This window comes from Phyllostomus discolor, chromosome 2 (genome assembly GCF_004126475.2).
Source record: "Phyllostomus discolor isolate MPI-MPIP mPhyDis1 chromosome 2, mPhyDis1.pri.v3, whole genome shotgun sequence".
In the NCBI taxonomy this organism is placed as follows: Eukaryota; Metazoa; Chordata; class Mammalia; order Chiroptera; family Phyllostomidae; genus Phyllostomus; species Phyllostomus discolor.
Genome location: NC_040904.2, coordinates 110,796,431 through 110,813,516, shown reverse-complemented (window position 1 = coordinate 110,813,516; position 17,086 = coordinate 110,796,431). Strand labels below are relative to the sequence as shown.

Genomic DNA, 17,086 nt, shown 5'->3' with positions numbered 1-17,086 from the left:
CCACCCAGGCACTAGAGTAACGAACAGCTGCGGACTGTGGTAGGTCTGGGCCCAGCATCGAGTCCATTTGGTGCTCAGCCAGATGGCCCATAGCCCGGATCCCTGCAGGTGGCCTCTCGCGGCTTCTTGCAGCCATCCCACGTCAAGCGCTAAGATGGTGTTTCTCAAACTTTGGTGCTGTTCCTAAGGATCAGTCCAAGTTATGGAATAAGCTGTGCATTCCAGAACCCCAGCTCAAGGTTTAATTCAGTAGGTTTGAGAGGGAGCCCAGAAGCCTGCCCTTTGACATATATCCCAGGCCACTCTGACGTGGGTGGTGTCTCGCCTGGTGAGGCAGTTTGGGGGGCGGAGGTCCAGCCTGGCTCCTACCCCAGCGTGCAGGGCTGCTTCAGCTCAGACTCATTTTACAGCAGTTTCTGACAGAGCCCACCCCTCTGTTAATTTCCTGGGGCTTCTGCACCCTGAGTGCTGCCTGACAAGCCCAGTGTAGCAGGATCTGGCCAGGCAGGAAATGGGAGCAGGTGAGGGGAGGGGGGATGAGCGGTGGAGAGTAGGAAGGAGCTGGAAGCTCTAGGGGATGGTTGGTGACAGCGACAGGGGTATGAGGACGACAGCCAGGGACAGCCACCATGAGGATAATGGGAGTGTGATGCAGGTGCAGGACGACTTACAGAAGAGTGACAGGAGAGCCACCCAGAAACAGGGAAAGAAAAGGGCACAAGGCTGGCTGGAGCCCCAGCAATGCTGCGCCTGGTCCCAAAGGAAATAGCAAAGCATTCAGGTCAGCCTGCAACAGACCTGCTGCCATGAGGGGGCGCTCTCGGAGGGGGCCATCCAGGGTCCTTGGGAGTCATCCGCTGGAGGCTCACTTGCGGTGCAGCTCTTGCTCCCAGACCTTGAGGGGGCACACGTCCTCCGAGCCCTCTATCTTGCTAATCAAATGAATACCTGGTCCTTGAAATATTAAAAGACATTTCAAAGGATCTGAAAGTTGACACCCTAACTTAATTATCAAGATCGCAGTTTTGATTTCAAAAGGGCAGAGGTACATTTCGAGCCACCATCAAGCACACACGGGAAAGGCAACGCCTTACCATGTAAATGCTAAGTTATGCTCACACTCTCAGGACCTGTAGGCTGCGCGCTCTCAAATCACTTGACTTCTGAAAAGCTGAATCACATCTTACACTATTAAATGCTTTTAAATGTCACTTCATGGCAAGTACCACTTGGTAGGTTTTAAATGACTCTCAAAGGGCATATTTTCTTCATTTGTCTTCATGGCGAACCATCTCCCAATTCACCACTTCTAATTGGGGTGCTGTTTTTGAAGTTAATTACTCAGATCGCAAGTGCAAGGATGAAGGCAGGAGTGTTTGGAAAGATGACATATGCAAATATACACAACAGAGAGCTACTGTGTTTTGGCAAACAGATGTCCAAGCGTTGGCTCTGTGAAGAATATATACTTTAAAGGCAAATCTCTTTATCATCTAAGTCCTCACTGAGATATTTCTACAAGTTACTCACACCTCCAAATGAAGTATGTGAGTCTTCCCAAGCTTCTGGTACACCGCTGCATTAGGGCTCCCTTCCAAGAATACCAATTAGACCGCGGTACAACGTGCTATCACAGTGTGAAGATGTCTTGGTCTTAAGATAAGAAATCAGGCAGTGATGATGTTAAGCAGTGGTTATCAAACTTTTAGGTAGTGAAACTCTTTTTTCAAATGAAACCCCATAATAAAATATAAATATTACTGTATTTGTATAGACTTATCCCTAAGTTGAAAACATTCCATGAAAACACTATTATATGGTGGACAAAGACATTTTGGACTATAATTAAGGCTGGTAAAAGTAGTCTTAATCCCCACGTTACTGATGTTCTGTGCTGTGCTTGCACAGTTTTGAGAATATTCTGAGTCACAGACAGAAGGATACATGAAGGGCGTGCGGTTCAAAGTGCACCATGCAACCCTTGGGTACCACTCTGTCACGTGAGATGCGACGAGTTTTGTTGTAGGACCCCAGCAAAAACAAATCTGCCCAGCAGAAACACTGCAATGTTGGTCACCTATTATACTTTGGTATTCTGCAACAGTCTGCATTTTTAAAAATTACATTTAATAATATTTTTAAAAATAAACATTGCATCAAATACTTATAAAATGAGGCTCCCGGGAATGAAAGACTAGCCCAGTCTAGACCAACTCTTTATAGGTAACTATAAACTGAATCAAATATATGCACAACTACTGAAGGCACTGGAGAGAAAGAAAAATCAGAAAGATATTAAAGGAGAATGGTGCTTGGAAGGAAAAGCCTTTCAGTGCATCTCCTGTTTTTTTAGTGGATTTTTGCCAGAAGACAGGCTCTGTCCTGCCAAGCAGGACAGCTCAACTGAAACAGAAAACCCACCACCTCGCTGGCTCACCCTGCCCACAGACTTACTGGCTGCAAAACGAACAGGACCACGTACAGAGTGACTCAGGCAGGTAGAAAGTGAGGGGAGAATCCTAGAAGCAAGAGCCAAAGATGGGGATCCAAAAATTCTGTGTAAAACTGCCCCGACCTCTGGTTGATCTGTAACCAGACATGAACAAGGACAACTCAAAGTAGCCTCGTTAAGAACTTAGGAGATTTCTATAGCCATTCACTGCAGGGGATGAGGGAGGGTAGGGAAGGAGGGCAAACCTCAAGTCCAGCCATGTTCGCTGCCTCCCTTTAAAAAAAATCAGTATTTTCCCAAGGAATATAACAGAATTCAGAATCTCTAAAATATATGATTCATAAGGTTTATGATACAATCCAGAAGTACTAGGAATGTGCTCGAGAGCAAAGGCAATCAAGAGATTAATCCTGCAAAGATCCAGATGCCTGATTAGCAGACAGGGGTTTTTAAAGAGTGAATGTACTTACGTTCAAAGAGTAAAGGAAAATAAGCTTGTAATACACGAACAAGTAGGAAATCTAAGCAGAGAAACAAATCTATAAAACAAGAACCAACAGGAAATTCCAAAGCGGAAAAAACAATGTCTGAATAAAAGAGTTACTAAATGGGCTTAAGAGCAACTTGTAGGTGACAGAATGAAGAGCCAGTGAACCCGAAGATAGATCAATAAAACTCACCCAGCCTGCAGAACACAGAGAAAAAGCAATTTTAAGTTGAAAGGCCTTCAAAGAATGGTGGGTCAACTTCAGAAGGTTGAATATATGTCATAGGAGTATTAAGGAGAGGACAGAAAGGGACAAAACATACATTTGAAAAAATAATGCCCAAGTATTTCCCCACATCATGAAAGACATAAATTTACAGAGTCAAGCCCAGTGAACCCCAAGCAGGATAAATACAAAGAAAATAACATCTAAGAATATGAAGCAACATTGCTGGTATGTGTGAAATATTGCAGCCACTTTGCAAAAACTCTGGCAGTTTCTTAAAAAACTAAAAAAATAGCCCTGGCTGGTGGGGCTCAGTGGATTCAGTGCCGGCCTGCAAATCGAAAGGTTGCTGGTTCGATCCCCAGTCAGGGCACATACCTGGGTTGCAGGCCAGATCCCCAGTTGTGGGTATGTGAGAGGCAATTGATTCATGTTTCTCTCCTTCTCTTTCTCCCTTCCTCCCCGCCTCTCTAAAAATAAATAAATAAAATATATTTAAAAATCTAACTAAAAATATAACTACCCATGACATGGCAATTTCATTCCTATGTATATCCAAGATAGGATGAACACAAATGTCCAGAAATTACCTGTATAGGTTTTATCCAAGAGACCAGATGAACCCACTGTAGTATATACCACAATGCAACACTAGTCAGTGATAACAAGGAATAAACAATACATGCATTGATATACGAATGAGTTTTAAGAACTATGTCAAAAGAAGCCAGATGCAAAAGGATACATACTGTCTTACTCCATATACATCAAGTTGGAGAACAGGCTAAACTAATCTCTGGGGGGGAAAATCTCAACAGTAGTTGTTCCAGGGACCAGCAGAGGGAGAACAGACTTGGATGGGGTCGAGGGAACATTCTGAGGTTGCAGAAATGTTCCTCCTTGATGGGACTTGTGTTTTGAATGTTACCTTGTTAAAACTCCACTTAATGGTATACTTAAGATGTGTGTATTTTACCAAAAATATTAAGTACAAACAGTGAACTCTAGTTTGTGATATGAATACTGAAGTGCTCAGGGATGAAGATACTGGAGCTTACTTTGAAATGCAGAAAATACGGTGAATGCCAGGTGGCTAGATGGACAGACATTGGTATATGGGCATTTATTGAGCCATTTTCTTGGAGGTTTAAATTTCTCCATAATAAAATGCTGGGGAAGAGGCGCATTTACCTAACACTTGAAGGTCGACTGTGAAAACAGGGATCCCAGTTGAAAACTGAAGAATGAAGAGACCAAGCTTTGAGACCCAGCAATGCAAGCAGTGGCCAGTTTCCCCACCCTTAACACTAGGAAGCGCTAGCTGAACACTGAGACCCTTTCTAAGTATAACATCAGTGCTGCCTAAGGCATGAGGCTGTCAATGCCATCGAATAATCCGTAGGATGCAGAGATGGAGAGATTCTCTGTGCATCTGCAGCTGCAGCTGTGGTGACAGCTGCTGGCTCAAAAAGGTCCCTCCCTCCTGAGCGCTGGGGACTGAAGACTTCCACCGCCTCGGTCTCCCATCTCCTGACGCTTCCTCTTCCTCACACCTTCCATGCCACCGATCCTTTCGTTCCATTATCACCCACATTGTCCTTTTCACATTAGGGAAAGTAAACGCTGTCCCTGCCATCGAGAAACTCCTTTTCTTACCCTTGGCCCTTCGTTAACTTCTGTTCATTCTTAGACCTCAGCTTCCCTTGGCCCACAGGCTACCCTGGGCATGTCCCCCCGCACCCCCTACTAAAGCACACGTCGAGTCATCTCAGTCGCACTTGTTAGACCAAATGCTCCAGGAGGGCAGACACGGGCTCGTCCCCTCCCCCGCAACAGGCGATGGAAGATGACAGTGATGGCTGACATTCACAACACTGTAAGAAATAAGCCAAACCTTTCAGGGTTAAAAGTGTCATTTTATTTTGATGTTACTCGTACATAATCTATAGTAAGATATACAAACAGATAAAAATTGTTTAACAGGAGGGTTCTGAATACCGCTTCAGATCCAGTTCACATCAGCGTCGGTGCTACTGCAGGATGACACACACTCGGATCTAGAGACGAAAAGCACCTGTGCTCTGGCTGACATGTCCCCACGTCTTCAACGGATTAAAATGTATCACGTGTTTCAGTTGTAAATTATCACAAACCTTTCACAACCCAGCCATTTGGTACCCAGAAAAGACTTTGATAGTCTACAAATTCACGGAAATAAAAATGTTAATTCTCTACCAGTATACTTTTCACTAAAGAAAAATGTAAGGAAACCAAATCTTAGGGCTTGGTTTAGGGCGAACCAAAGAAAGTCACCTCTATTGTGTCTGTGCTGCTGACGTGTGGCACTGCGTAACGCACCCCTCAGCCTACTCTACGCTACAAAAGAAAGTTTATAAGATATTAAAGTAAAATACACATGGGGAAAGACTGGGGACAATTTAAAATAACCTTACGATAATACATGACTACTTTAAAATGTAAAATTCATAGGTATGAAATATGCTTTTAAGTGTTTTTCTCTACTTGTTTTGGTAAATACTTTTTGAAAAATGAAAGCTGAAAATTCAAAATAATCGTTCTTTTCATATAATACCATATTAGAAAAAGTCTGAACTTAAATTTTAGAATCAATCAAATTTGCTGAGAAAAATACTGCAAAAAATAATTGGAATTGAATTTTCGTCTTTTTCCATTCTTTTAGATGCTACAGGAAACAGCTCAGGGCACAGGGTGTTTCACTAGTCTGAAAATCAAGCTAAAAAATAACCTGTTGATTAAATTACAGGAAGAAAACTAATAACTCACAGGCTTATGAATATTCATGAATAAAGTGCCACTGATTTTATGGCAATAAGATATAAATAGAAGAAAGCTGACACAGACAGCAGCTTCGTGTGCTCGCTCCATCCTGAGAACAGAAGGGACGTGAGAAACAAAGGAGCATCGCCGACACGAGCCCCAGAACTGCAGGCCATTCCTAACCCAAAAGGAACAAAAACACAAAGCACTGTTACTAGTAACGGCAAAATATTGTTATAAAGACAAAATAAAACTAAACGTGATAAAACCCCAAGAATAATGCCAACAGAGTAGGCCTCTACATTAAAAAAACAGGAGAGAAATTTAAAGGTTCATTAATGACTACTACTGATTATACTGAACCAAATTACAGTGACAGCCAAGTGGTGACTAGCTCCAAGAAACGGGAACTCCAGAAGCAGGTGCCACACAGCCGGTACGGCTGAAGAGACTCGGCGACCTGGTATAATCATGGCCTTGGAAAGGAGATACAGATGTGAGGCTTTTCAGAGTTTCAAAATCTATGTGACTAAACCCAACGTACAGGCTTAACTGATGACCACAACAAGCCAAGCCAGTGTCCACTCAGGGACACACAGACATGCTGGGGGGACGGGGTGGGGGGTTCATTTCCTCAGAGGAACTCATTAACATAACTCTGTTACAGTCCTGTTTACTTTACATTCCTACCACTGACCCGAACTCACCCACACAACTCTGTCTTTAGCTGAAGATTCCTTCATCATGACGGAGTATCAATGGTACCTGCTGTCTGTGTGAAACACTGGGCCTACATAAGAACTCCTTAGTAAGTAAAGTGTCTTAGTGTATTTGTGCAGTCTATTTATAATCAAAGCCTCGGGTGCTGTTTATTCAAGACAAGCAGTTATCCTTCACTCAAAATTACAAAATATAAGCTCTCATTCATGAGCTTCCCCACCTCTGCCTTCACCAGGAATATGAACCCCATGGGTCTCCGCATTACCGTGTGGGAAGAGGAGAAGGAAGGGCAAAGGTGAAAGGAAGGCAATCTGCTACAACTACAGGTCTAATCTAATTTGAGGTACTTGTTAAAACGTAATGTGCTGATGACAGTCTGAGAAAAGAGAACCGTGTGCTTCTAGGACAGAGCGAAGGCCCCGCTCCTGGGATGGATCCCTAATCTAAAGAGGTGGCAACACCTACACTCACCTGCGCCGAGGCTTCAAGTTCAGACCGTGTGGAGCCAGGTGCCGTCCAGAGCACGCAGGGAGCTCAGAACTCTAACCAGCCTCGCTCAGGACAGGGCCTCCAGGAAGGGAGGTCCGCTCCGCAAGCAGAGCCCACACTTGGCAGCTCTGCCCGGCTCCGCCTGCAGCTCCCAGACCATTTGCCCTGCTCTGCGGGGCTGGTGCCCAAGCTAAGGGGAAAAGGACCCTGTTCCACATTTTCATTGCTACTGAGCTGTTTACCGCTTACAGAAATCGTCAACAAGCATTGACTAAATGAATGCCCACTGGGAATCCTGCCTGGAAAGGGCCCTTCCAATTTCACATTTTATAAGAGCGTGCAAAGGCAGTGACATTATTCAACAGAACATTCAAATTCACGGAGTCTACCACGCCAAGAAAACAAAAGCAGAAGCATTGGATTCTCCTTACTTATTAAATCTTTCTCTCTAGAACCAGTTTTGGAAACACACACACACAAAGCTGAAACAGTATCACGTACTGATAGGAAGACGTCACTCTGACGCACAGTCATAGACCTTGCCGAGGCCTAACGCCAAGCAGCTCCACAAACACACGGCAAGTCTGCAGGATTACAAGGTACGAGTAAACCCAAACTGCACTAAACACTTGCATAACCAAGGAAAAGGAAGCCAGCTGCTGTTTTCAGGACAATGCGATAGTTACAGCGTGTTCCTCGTGGGCAGCACGATTTGCTATGTTCAGTGGCACTTAAGTATTACACAGTAAATGCTTAAGGAACCCAGAATTTTTGGATGTGCAAAAGCAGTATCACGTTATTAATACAAAAGTTGCTAAGCTACAGGATTATAATACCACTATTTGGGTGTTGAGAACACTTAAAATTTTCAATACACCTCCCACACACAGCCTCCTGGCTGGGCACCAGCCCGGGCCCCAGGCCGCCCCGCCAACCGCCTCAGTCAGACCAGTCGTTCTCATCAAACTCGGAGTCGTCGTCGGAGTCGCTGTACTCCACAGCGATGCGCCGGGACAGGATCGTGGCCACGTCGTTCCCCACCGGCTCACGCTTGGCCTCTTGTTCACGCTGCTCCTGCACCTTTTTCAGCTGAATTCCTAAAGACACAATACATGGTTTAGATTTAAATCCTTTTACTTGCTCCGAATTAAAAGAAAATAAACTAAAGTAAGTCTACTTCACTGTCTTTTTTTCCTACTGACACTAAGAATAAAAATAGTTTAAAAAATCTGAAGCAAGAAAGGCTTGGAAAATAAGACATTTCATGACCAAAATAAGTAATGGGCACTCAAAGTCATAATATTTTTCACAGCAAAGTGAGGTGTTGAAATATAAAACAATGATAGCTTCAGGGCACATGAACAACATTAAAGAAGATTCTAGAGCCGCACCATCCAACATGGTAGCCACTGGGCCGCAGACGGCTGTGAAGGAAACCGACAGTGGTGAGTGGCTGCCACGCTGAACCGTGTAGACTCAACATTTCTCTCATTACAGAACAGTTTCCTGCACAGGCTGGACGGCTCTTGGCTAACCTACAAAGGTAACTGAGAAACATCTGTTCCAACAATTATTATTGAAATGGGTGTAAAATCCAAACATCTACTCTCTTACCTAGTAAGTAACAAAGTGGGTTATTTTCTTTTTGAAACCATTTCTGACTTACACAGTAGCTGTAAGAGTAGTATTAAAATGTTCCCCTATGACCTACATGTCCAGATTCCCCAAGTGATAACTTGATCACACTTGTACGATCTCTATCACTGTTATTAATATACACATGGACACTTTTCTTCTGGACAATTTGAGAATAAGGAGTATGTAATTTGGTACTTTGCCCTTTGCCCCTAAAGTATTTCATGTGAGATTCTCAAAACAATGATCAAATTCATACTATTAGCAAAGATACAATACCACCATCCAGTCTACAAATTTTACTTAAATTTTGACAACAAACCTAATACAACAAATGAAAAGTAGCTTCCACCGGAGTTGGGATCCATTACAGATCACCTATCACGTCAGTTGACAAGTTTCATTAATGTTTCTTTATCTGGGCAGTTCTTGGGGTTTTATGACCTTCACATTTTGCAGAATGTCCTCAATTTGGGCTCATCAGAGGTTTTCTCACGAGCAGACCCTCAGGCATAGCTAGCTAGCTGTACATATCACTCTTACCGGGCAGGGCTCACAGCTGCTGAAAATCAAGATGCTGTCCTATTATGACTCCAAATTTGTTCTCCATGAGGCATTAAAAAACTTTGGGACTTTTTTTTCTTAACAAAATCAACATGTGTCAATGACATTCCAGACAGATGAGAACGGTGGGGTCTGGAGGCAGGTGTGTGGGCCACACCCAGGCCTGGCTTGTGGGCACTCCAGCACAGAGCAAAGGCAGCCACGTCCCCACCGTCCTGTGGAGGACGCCACTGACGCTACAGCCAGGCTCCTCCAGGCCCTGCCAGCCTGAAACAATGGAACTGTGGCCAACAGACTGTGCAGCTCCTCAATGTATGAGAAGCTTTCAGAATTATTCCACATCCTGTTGGTGACCCTCAACCAACTGGGGCTGTGACCGGGGGGAAAGAATAAATGGTAGGAAGCAGGTGTTCAGCGCAGGGTTCTGAAGGGAGGCACATGGGCGACGGGCCAGGCTCCCTGACTCTGATCTGCCCAGAGATGCTCTACTTCTCTGTTTCATGTTCTGCGGGTCCAGTATAGGACTTCCACCCGACACAAGAGTTTTGCGGCTATATACATGTTGAAAACTACTGGCTTAGCACACAAGCTAAAAATATGAAAAGTTGAGGATATATCTTAGATATTAAAAAAAAACAAAATCATTAATATGACCTCATTTTCTTTCATTTATACTTTTACCCTAAGAGTAGAACGCAGAGAAAAGAGTCAATTAATTAATAATCATTTATATTATTTATTTCTAGTGAAGTAAAGCTTTCCTGAACTCTTCGGTTCTTTATCGTTATGTGTTTACTTTGCTGGCAAAAACACATCTGTTATTTTTCAAAATATCAAATAAAGCTCCTTTAACCATATTCTAAAAAACAATCTAGTGTAGGGAGCAGCCATTGGAAGATTACAATATAGCTGGTTGGAGACATAAATCTCTTTCTGAATGGAAGATGGCACATTTGGGGACTCACTTACCCATTCGAATAGCAGCAAGAAGATCACTGCGAGCATCGCTTATGGGTGGTTGTGCAGTTTCTTGTCTCTTTGCCTCAGCTACTGGAGGGCCATGCATGGGGGAAGATGAGAGAGAAGAGCCTGCACCAGGAGGGCCTGGCGGGGGAGGCGGGGGGCCCGGGGGAGGTGGGGCTGTGACCACCAGCCCTGTGGAGGGTGGATGAGGAGGTGCTGGGTAGGAGGACCCAGCTGATGCCGGGAAGGAGGGCTGCATGGGAATCTGGAGCGGACTGACGAAGGCAGTTTGTGCTGAAGGGATCATGGGGGGCGGTGGGGGAGGAGGCGGTCCTGAGGGGCTGTAATATTCGATGATCTGGGCTGGGAGCATCCTAATGAGAGAGGAAACACAAAATCATTAAAGCAGCAACCGAGGTCACATGTGAGGTTCTGACATGCCTAATAGAAAGGCCTCCCCAAACACAACACATATTGTCATTTGGGTTTAAAATCCTGCAGGGGCCAATATCTGCCCTTTGGGTCAGTTATTTTCACCGGTCTACATTATTCCCTGTGATGGAATTCACGATCGTCCACTAAAATGCATCCAAGGGATAACCACTCAGAAAGTAACTTTCTGTGAAATACTAGAATAAAATACACAAATGCATCCTTTAAACTGAGCATCTCAAAAGCAGGGGGCTCACAAACTTGTCTTATAAGGGTTCTGTGGCCAATCGGATTTGGAAAATTCTGTATTTTATATCTCATCTCCATGGAAATTCTCCAAACCCACAATGAACATCAGAATATCAAAAGCTTTAAAAAGTTCTACAGCCAATAATTCTGCTGAATTCTATTTAGTCAATGGTTTTCTAACACAACTGGACCCCAGCTCCTCTTTCTGCCTGACACAGCCTCAGAACAAGCTTTGGGAGTCCTGACTTAGTAAGAACCAGCGATGGGGAAGAGCCAGGACTGGGAGGTCAGGGAGGGAGGAGGGATCTGAAAGCTGAGGGACGTACATCGAGAAAGTGACACACGCTGCTCTGCACTGAAGAATACACTGCTAATGGAAACACACATCCAACTTTCTGGGGCAGTGACTCTGAGGGTGACTCTCTCAGATTAGGGTTGAACCAGAAAACAAGAGGGCGAGGACAGCCCATCAAAATATAGGTGGGGGCTTGAGTTACTAAACATGTGAACGTGAGGATCTTTCTAGGGGTGTTTGAATTTTCCCCATATGACAGAGAAAAGGTGGCAGAATGAAGACTGGGGAGCACCATGCGGCCACGTGAGACGTGACGCAGGGGTGCTGCTCTGTGTAGTGCTCCCACTTGTGGCACGAATTCTCTGTGGTTCACCCGGGGCATGTGGAGAAGTCTGGGGCCTGAGGCAGGTGCACAAAATCAGAGCTCCGCCCTTCATCAATGCCTCAGCTTAACAACCCACTCAAACACACATAAGCATGTGTATTGAGGGAGCATACATGAATACAGACACACACCTGAGAATTACCTGGAATTAAAAAAAGGGAAGTAACATGACACTGCATTTTTAAACATAATTTGTCATAAGCAATAATATCTATATGCAGTCATTCTGGGCTGCATTCTGTCCTCTGAAATATGATTATTCAATTAAAATTCTCATACCACACACAGCAAGATTTCATTGCAATGATGAGCAGCAATTCGAGTCCAAGGAATACAGAATTACCCGTAGTCTGCTGGAGCCATGGGTGCTGAGGCTTGGGGCCCCTCTGCAGCCTGTGGTGGGGGTGGCGGAGGCGGCTGCTGAGGCCTATTCAGGGCCATGTGCCTCGCCGAGGCAGAGGGAGGTCGGTACTCATGCTCAGGGGCCTGGCTAGCTGGCCCATGTGGTGGCGCGTCACCCGCCGAGTAGGAAGGGGTGACGGGCTGCGGGTGAAGAGAATGGTTGGGCGTGGCCGGATAAGAGTAATCTGTGACATCTGACGCATGAGACCTGATGTTCAAGAAAAGGGTGGGAGAAATTTAAGTTAAAAAGATTTCCCCTAACAGGCATAAGCATATATTTGAATAGTAACATTGCCAGTGCACTGAAATCACACATCCTTCACTGTCAACTAGGTCTAGGCCCACAAGAGCTTCCAAGCAACAATGTGATGACTACTTCAGCAGTGGGCTGTGTGTTAACATGGATTCAGATTCACAGCTTCGGAGTAAGTCAGACAGATCAGCAAGCAGGAAACAGCAGAGCCCCATTTCCAGTATTTCAGTATACATTTTTGTCAGAGAGAAGGTTACAAGACAAGTTCCATTTAATTTAAAGACAGCATGGAAGACAGAGAACTTCAGGGGCCATGAAACTGATAGCACCTCATTAGAAATTACAAAATGGCAGGTAAACTGGATAAATATTAACAGCAAGAGCAGAAAAGGAAATCAAGAATGCAGTATGGTGAAATGTAGTCTTCTTAAACAGAAGGAATTTATTTAGTCAAGAAAGAAAGAACATGGTGGAGCATGGAAGGGCGTTCCTTTTTCTCTGAATGCACAGTTACAGGTGAAACTCCGGAAGAAACTGAGACCGCGTTATTAGTTGACAGAGCTCAGATGGATGCTGGCCAGGCCCTCGTATGTGTTGCCGCACAGCGCCATGGCGTTAGTAACGGACATTTGAGCTCCTGGCCCGGTTACAGGACACGTGGTCAGTATGGGGGCTGCACATCCCCTCCTGACAGCCAAAGCGGGGTGGGCAGCCTGAGGCTGGCAATCCAAAAAGCAAAATGACAAACCCTCTGGGTGTTCTGTCCTCTTTCGTGCTCCCTGCCTGTTCCAGTGTCCTTGCGTCACTCATAAACTCAATGCCCATTTTCCTCCTCTCCCACTCTTCTTTTCTCGTTCTGACTTTCCTCACATGTGTGTGCTGGCTTCGGGCAGGACTCAGCTTGTGTTTCTCTCTCTGAAGGAAACAGGCAGACACACGTGGGGATGGGGAGGAGCAGGGGAGACACCAGCTGAGCTTCAATCTCAGAATTCAGGCAGTAGCTTCCCTAAACTGGAGCATCGGAGGGTATAGCAAAGCTCTCTACATGACAAAAGATTGCTTCTTTTTTTTCTTCTTTTCTTCCCTAATTGCAGTATAATAATAACTAATAACTCACATTTTTTCAGCCCTAATTGCAGTATAAATTCTGTATTATGGTACGCTTATGAGTATATCTTTTGAACTATGCAAACTAAGTGGCAAGTAAGTTAAAAAATATATTTAATGGGGGAAAGAACCTGAGCTATATTCAGATTTAGCCTATTTTTATAGTGTAAATAAACACCTAAAACTCTGGAGGCACTGGTGACGTGTGCTTGACCTGTGTGTGTGGATATGTTACAGGCTGTGTGTGCGACTTTGTAAAGGAAGCAGTCATCTAGAAAAATACAGAGTTCTTCTCATGAGATAAGGAGCCAAAAATTGTAACTATTCTGGAATAATTTAGCATTATCCTTACAAAATAGCTTTGTGACTTGAGTTGAAAGGAGCCAATAAAGAGGTGGATAACCAGATGGATGAGTGAGTAAAAGAACAGGCAGTGAATGTCTGAATTTGAAAACTACAGCAGGAGAGTTGTGGAAGGCAGGACTCGGGGGAAGGGTGAGCAGGACAGGGAACTGACCACGTGAAGTGAAGGCTTACCTACAGGGGGTCCCCAGCAGGCTGGAGGAGAGGTGAGGAGTGCAGAGACTCTAGGAGACAAAGACCTCCATGTAGGAAGGTAAAAATCAGCCACAGAGACACTATGCCGAAGTGAACGTGAGTGGGGCGTTCCTGTAACTATCTAACTATCTGTTACAGGGAAGAGCACTGGTAAGAATGAGATGATTTGGAAACAGGAAGAATATAAGGAGGGGGTTCAGTGGGAAAACCCAATGACTGCCCCAGGTGTTTGTGGGTAGACAGGTAGGCAGAGTAACACGGGGTCCTGAACAGGATGAGGACAACACAAGGACAGCTGGATGTAGAGGTCGCACAGCTCCCAAATAACGGTGAAAGGGAGCAGCGGGCATTTAATCAACTCTTATCCTACATTTATACTTAGAATCACACCTTCCCTGACAAGCTATAGAGAGAGCAAAAATGCAGAAATTTATTGTTAGTTTATGTGAACTGGATTAGAATACATTACTTACATGAGCGGCTTTATTATGTGTAAGCCATGAAACTTAATATTCAAATTTCTCCCAGTTATCCTAATACATCCATTAAAAACCATGGCTCCAAATAACACACCAAATAGAAATATAAAAAATAAAAAAGGCAAAAGATAAAACATATAGGGCATGATCTCAATTTTGTAAAGAAAAAACATACACCTATATGGAAAAAAGACCAAGGGAAAAACATACACTAAAATGCAAACAGCAGTGTCTCTGGATAATAGGATTTTGGATAATATTTTGTTTTGTGCAATTTCCAAATATAAAAAATTGATTTTACTTTATAATAAAGAAAAGTGATATACCTTGGTAAAATAAAAAGTTTCTAATTAATTTAAGGGATGTAATCCAAGTACAACGATTAATTATAATCTATTTATCTGGTACAAGTATTTCATGAGAGGCCACGAAAAACAGCACAAGACAAAAGCAAATTGTAAAGAAACAAAACTGATAATTCCATTTGATTTTTGGAAAAATAAGTGAAGGTAGATCTAAAAAAACAGATACAAAGGCAGAATGCTAAATCATCTGAGTGAACACCAATTTTATACCCAGCATGGGGCAACGTTATGTCAGATGTTGGAATATGAATCAACCGTTCAACTGAGGGATTAAAAAAATCATTTTTCCATATTGAACTGTACATATACTGTACATATTGAAATAAAAGAGTACATATGGAGTGTTATAAAATAAAGTATATGTTCTGCATGAGTAAACAATACAACTAAAATAGCTCAAAAAAACAAAACGCAAATTGACATCCTGGGAGCTATCAAGTTTAAATGCTCCTCTCCACCCAAAGAACTACAAGCAGAACTGAATCATCATTCTTGCTGTTGACAGAAATAAATTGACATAAAGATTCAAACTTGAGACTAGGGCTCACTTAAGGTCCAAAAATTCTCTAATACTTTGCAGAAACCCCCCTACACAGAAGAATTACCTAGAACTGGCCTCATATCCAACCAGTGACTTGCAGCCCTTCTGGGGCAGGAATGTTTACGGGTCCTAAAACGCCCAGACTCTAGGCAGCTTCAGCGTGCGGAGTCCAGGCTAAACACTGAGGTTGTGAAAACAAGACTGATCTAAAAAGGACACAGATCTAAGGCCAGGTCCAGGGAGTTGCTGTTTTTGAAACCTTCAATCACATGAGAATTCTCTGTTCAAATTTTTAAATGCTGATGGAAGACGTGGAGCAATTCTACAAATACAAGACAACTTTACAAGAGCAGAATAGGAAAGTAAACTGCAGGTTAAAATCAACTAGTTAGTTCCTGTTGTTCACTGATTCCCTTCTGTGACAAATGTGACTTATTGACCACATCACCTGTAAGAAATATTTTTACTTAATTGTTAACATGCTTTAAAGTAAACACCAACAGAATTCTTCTCCTGAAATCAGAGTATGTAAGATTAGTGAACTAAAGAAATAAATACCTCTTTTGTTCATCAGTTTTTAAAAGGTTATAAAAAAGAACAATGAAGTTTTTCCTTAATCGCATCAATTACTACCTACCAATCATTTTTTGATATCAAGTAGCCAAGAAAAATCAACATTCCAAGCCAAACAATAAAAGAATTAAGTGATTTAAAATAAAAATGTAAGTCACTGGCAGTCATTAAGCCCAAATTCAGAATCCATGTTAAAACACTACATAACTAGGTTAACTAATAAACTAAGTCAGAGATATGAAAAATCATACAACAAAGTAAACTTTACAATGTTATGTTGTAAAGTAAATTAAAACCACTTTAAAGTATTTCAAATTCAAATACATGCACGCACACACACACACAAAATTTTTAAGGAAAGATTTGAAACATACAGTGGTCATATAAATGCCAAAGCTAGTGGTCATTTCCAGGTAATTGTAAAACTGAGCGCTGCTCAGAGGCATTACCACACACGCACACACCTAGTATCTGGGGACAGGGATCCCTCGGAAGATGCTCCATGGTACACACTCTGAGACAACCTGTTGTCGGGTCTGAGCTCTTTGTCATACGCCATCATATTCCACTCCTGGCGCCTGTTCCTGGCTTTTCTAACCTTTTTCACCTCACGGGTGGTGCCATCTATACGCTTTTGCTCCTGAGGGCCAGGAAAAGAAAGCAAGCATGCCAAGACAGAAGGGAAAGGAAAACAGGTTAAACAGTTATAATGCTCCGGGAACAAGGCTGGTGTACAGACAAGAGAGAGTCCCCTTCCCATCACTCTAATGTTAGAAAATTCTAACACAGCCACACTCTTACCCAATACAAAGTAACCAATACCTAACTACTTAACCCAAATAAATAAAAATTACTCTGCTGCAACTACCAGAATTTCTTATGGTCAGTTTTAGTAAATAATTCTTGCCTTACTAGGCTTTTAGCTGGTTTTAAATGCGCCATATCTTTTAGATCTATATTGTACAGATGAAATGTCTGATGACACCCTAGAGAAATCACTTCCCACTCCTACGTAATTCTGACTGGCTTGTTAACATGCAATCATCTTTCAAAAATAATTTAAAATGCTCTATTTTCAGTTTCTAAAAGAAATAATCAAGCTAGTCCTGCAA

General features: G+C 43.1%; 1 protein-coding gene across 5 annotated transcripts in view; it reads right to left on the bottom strand.

The window, feature by feature from the left end:
• Positions 1-5,060: 5,060 nt before the first annotated feature.
• WASF3 (WASP family member 3) overlaps positions 5,061-17,086 on the bottom strand; it is a 159,618-nt gene continuing 147,592 nt past the window's right edge. For 4 of the 5 annotated variants that reach the window (XM_036018343.1, XM_036018342.1, XM_028504958.2 and 1 more), the window contains 4 exons: positions 16,439-16,614; positions 12,040-12,306; positions 10,342-10,709; positions 5,061-8,270 (listed from right to left, as the gene is read on the bottom strand). In XM_036018343.1, the coding sequence (XP_035874236.1) occupies positions 8,113-8,270; positions 10,342-10,709; positions 12,040-12,306; positions 16,439-16,614 (969 nt within the window). In that variant the 3' untranslated portion in view covers positions 5,061-8,112. Of the gene's footprint in view, positions 8,271-10,341; positions 10,710-12,039; positions 12,307-13,099; positions 13,267-16,438; positions 16,615-17,086 lie in introns of all 5 variants that reach the window. The other variant, XM_028504961.2, reaches the window with a different exon arrangement.